This window comes from Austrofundulus limnaeus, unplaced genomic scaffold (genome assembly GCF_001266775.1).
Source record: "Austrofundulus limnaeus strain Quisiro unplaced genomic scaffold, Austrofundulus_limnaeus-1.0 Scaffold798, whole genome shotgun sequence".
Classification (NCBI taxonomy): Eukaryota; Metazoa; Chordata; class Actinopteri; order Cyprinodontiformes; family Rivulidae; genus Austrofundulus; species Austrofundulus limnaeus.
In genome coordinates this window covers 56,593-58,243 of record NW_013953200.1, presented here as the reverse complement: position 1 = coordinate 58,243, position 1,651 = coordinate 56,593, and the positions used below count along the sequence as shown (strand labels likewise).

Here is a 1,651-nt window from a genome sequence, read left to right as displayed (position 1 = left end):
GGATGTAATAATTGTTAGTCGTGGATGTAATAATTGTTAATCATGTGGATGTAATAATTGTTAATCGTTAATCATGTGGATGTAATAATTGTTAATCATGTGGATGTAATAATTGTTAATCATGTGTGTCTGCTGTGAACAATAATCATTTTCACATCATGAACAGTTTCTCAGAATCACCTCTAAGTGTCTCCARTGGAACCAGAACCACAGAAACGTGACACCAGTCCTGGAGTTGGCGTGGGGCTGCGCACATTTCCATGTTCAGTTGAGTTTTGATACATCCAGAGATTTGTGTGGATAATGACGTACGCAAGGTTTTTGTGCGTAAGCACCGTTGATACATGAGGACCCTGGTGAGTTAATTATCTGCTGTGCGCAACGTTCGCTTGCTCTTTATTAAATAAATCAAAGCCATTTTCTTTATTTTATCTTTTATTTCACCCGCCGAGGGCAGACTCTCCTCCCACATCCCGCTGCTGCTGCTACTGTCACAGTAACAAAAAGGTTCTTCTTCTATTGTCCTCTTCTCTATAATTGTGTTTCTGTGGCTGGCTCCATCCAGTGTTGAAACTGAGAAGTGCAACATAGTTGAGCTGAAGCTTCTTGTGCGGGCCATATTCAATTATATTTTTTAAATTTGCTGAGGGCCAGGCCGTAGTTTGGACACCCCTGTGTTAGGTCAAACCAGAGGTCTCACATTGAAAATAAACTCTAGTGTTTCATTATTCCAGGTGACGGTGGAAGGTGAAAAACTGAAGATCAGGAACAATAAATACCTTCATTGAAAATCATGGAATATAATAAATAAATAAACATCTGTTGTTTGCAAGTTACAAATGCTTGTGGCTAGAGAAGATGCTAAAGCTGCTAAAATAATCACGCAACCACCACCTCCCTCCTTCCTGGGAGTTTTGTATCTAAAATGTAACATTGTATTTAAAGTGTACAATGCTAATGCTAATGCTAATGCATCCAGATAATATTCATTAGCATACAGACATGTCTGATTTGCATACATGACCAAACTACTGCACTGGAGGACAGAGTAGTGCAGYAGTTTGTCCAGTAGTTCATGTGCAAACACAAACATAACACACTTTATCGCTTGCTTTGGACAACACTCACCAATGGACTCACTCCAGTGTGTTGATGCACAACGCTGCTTATAAATGTTTCTTTGTTTTTGTTCTGCTGCTCACATGTTTGGTTCTGGGTTCTTTCAGGAGGCAGCACTTCGCTGTAAAAAGGAGTTTTCTCCGGTGCTTGAAGATGAAGAGGAGGTTCTTAAGGAGATGTTAGACTGGGCGTTTGGAGGCTTTCAGCCATCTGGTCCCAATGGGCTCAAAYCAATACATGGTACAAATACTTATTTAAGATATTTTCAAGAGAAAAAAAACCACACCAAGCAGTGCAGACCATGACTGCTGTTTTTAAGGGGATCCCTGATTAGTTGTAACATTAGACTTTATTTGATAAACATATATTTTAACTGTAAGACTGTAAAAATACTGTAGGCTGTTTAGTTTTGTAAATTTTTTAAAACATATTTTAACGCGGACGGAGCCATTTTATTTACACACAAAGCATTCTGGGTAAATGATAACGTGGATAGGTCCTCGGTGCGAGGCTGCTAGCGAGCTATATCCAC

At 39.4% G+C, this 1,651-nt stretch overlaps 1 protein-coding gene across 1 annotated transcript in view; it reads left to right on the top strand.

Moving 5' to 3' along the window:
- Positions 1-1,651, top strand: part of LOC106532592 (DNA (cytosine-5)-methyltransferase 3B) — a gene marked incomplete in the record, with an annotated part of 88,024 nt that overhangs the window by 53,676 nt on the left and 32,697 nt on the right. Inside the window, 1 exon segment of the mRNA XM_014028697.1 lies at positions 1,227-1,359. Within this exon segment, the coding sequence (XP_013884151.1) occupies positions 1,227-1,359 (133 nt within the window).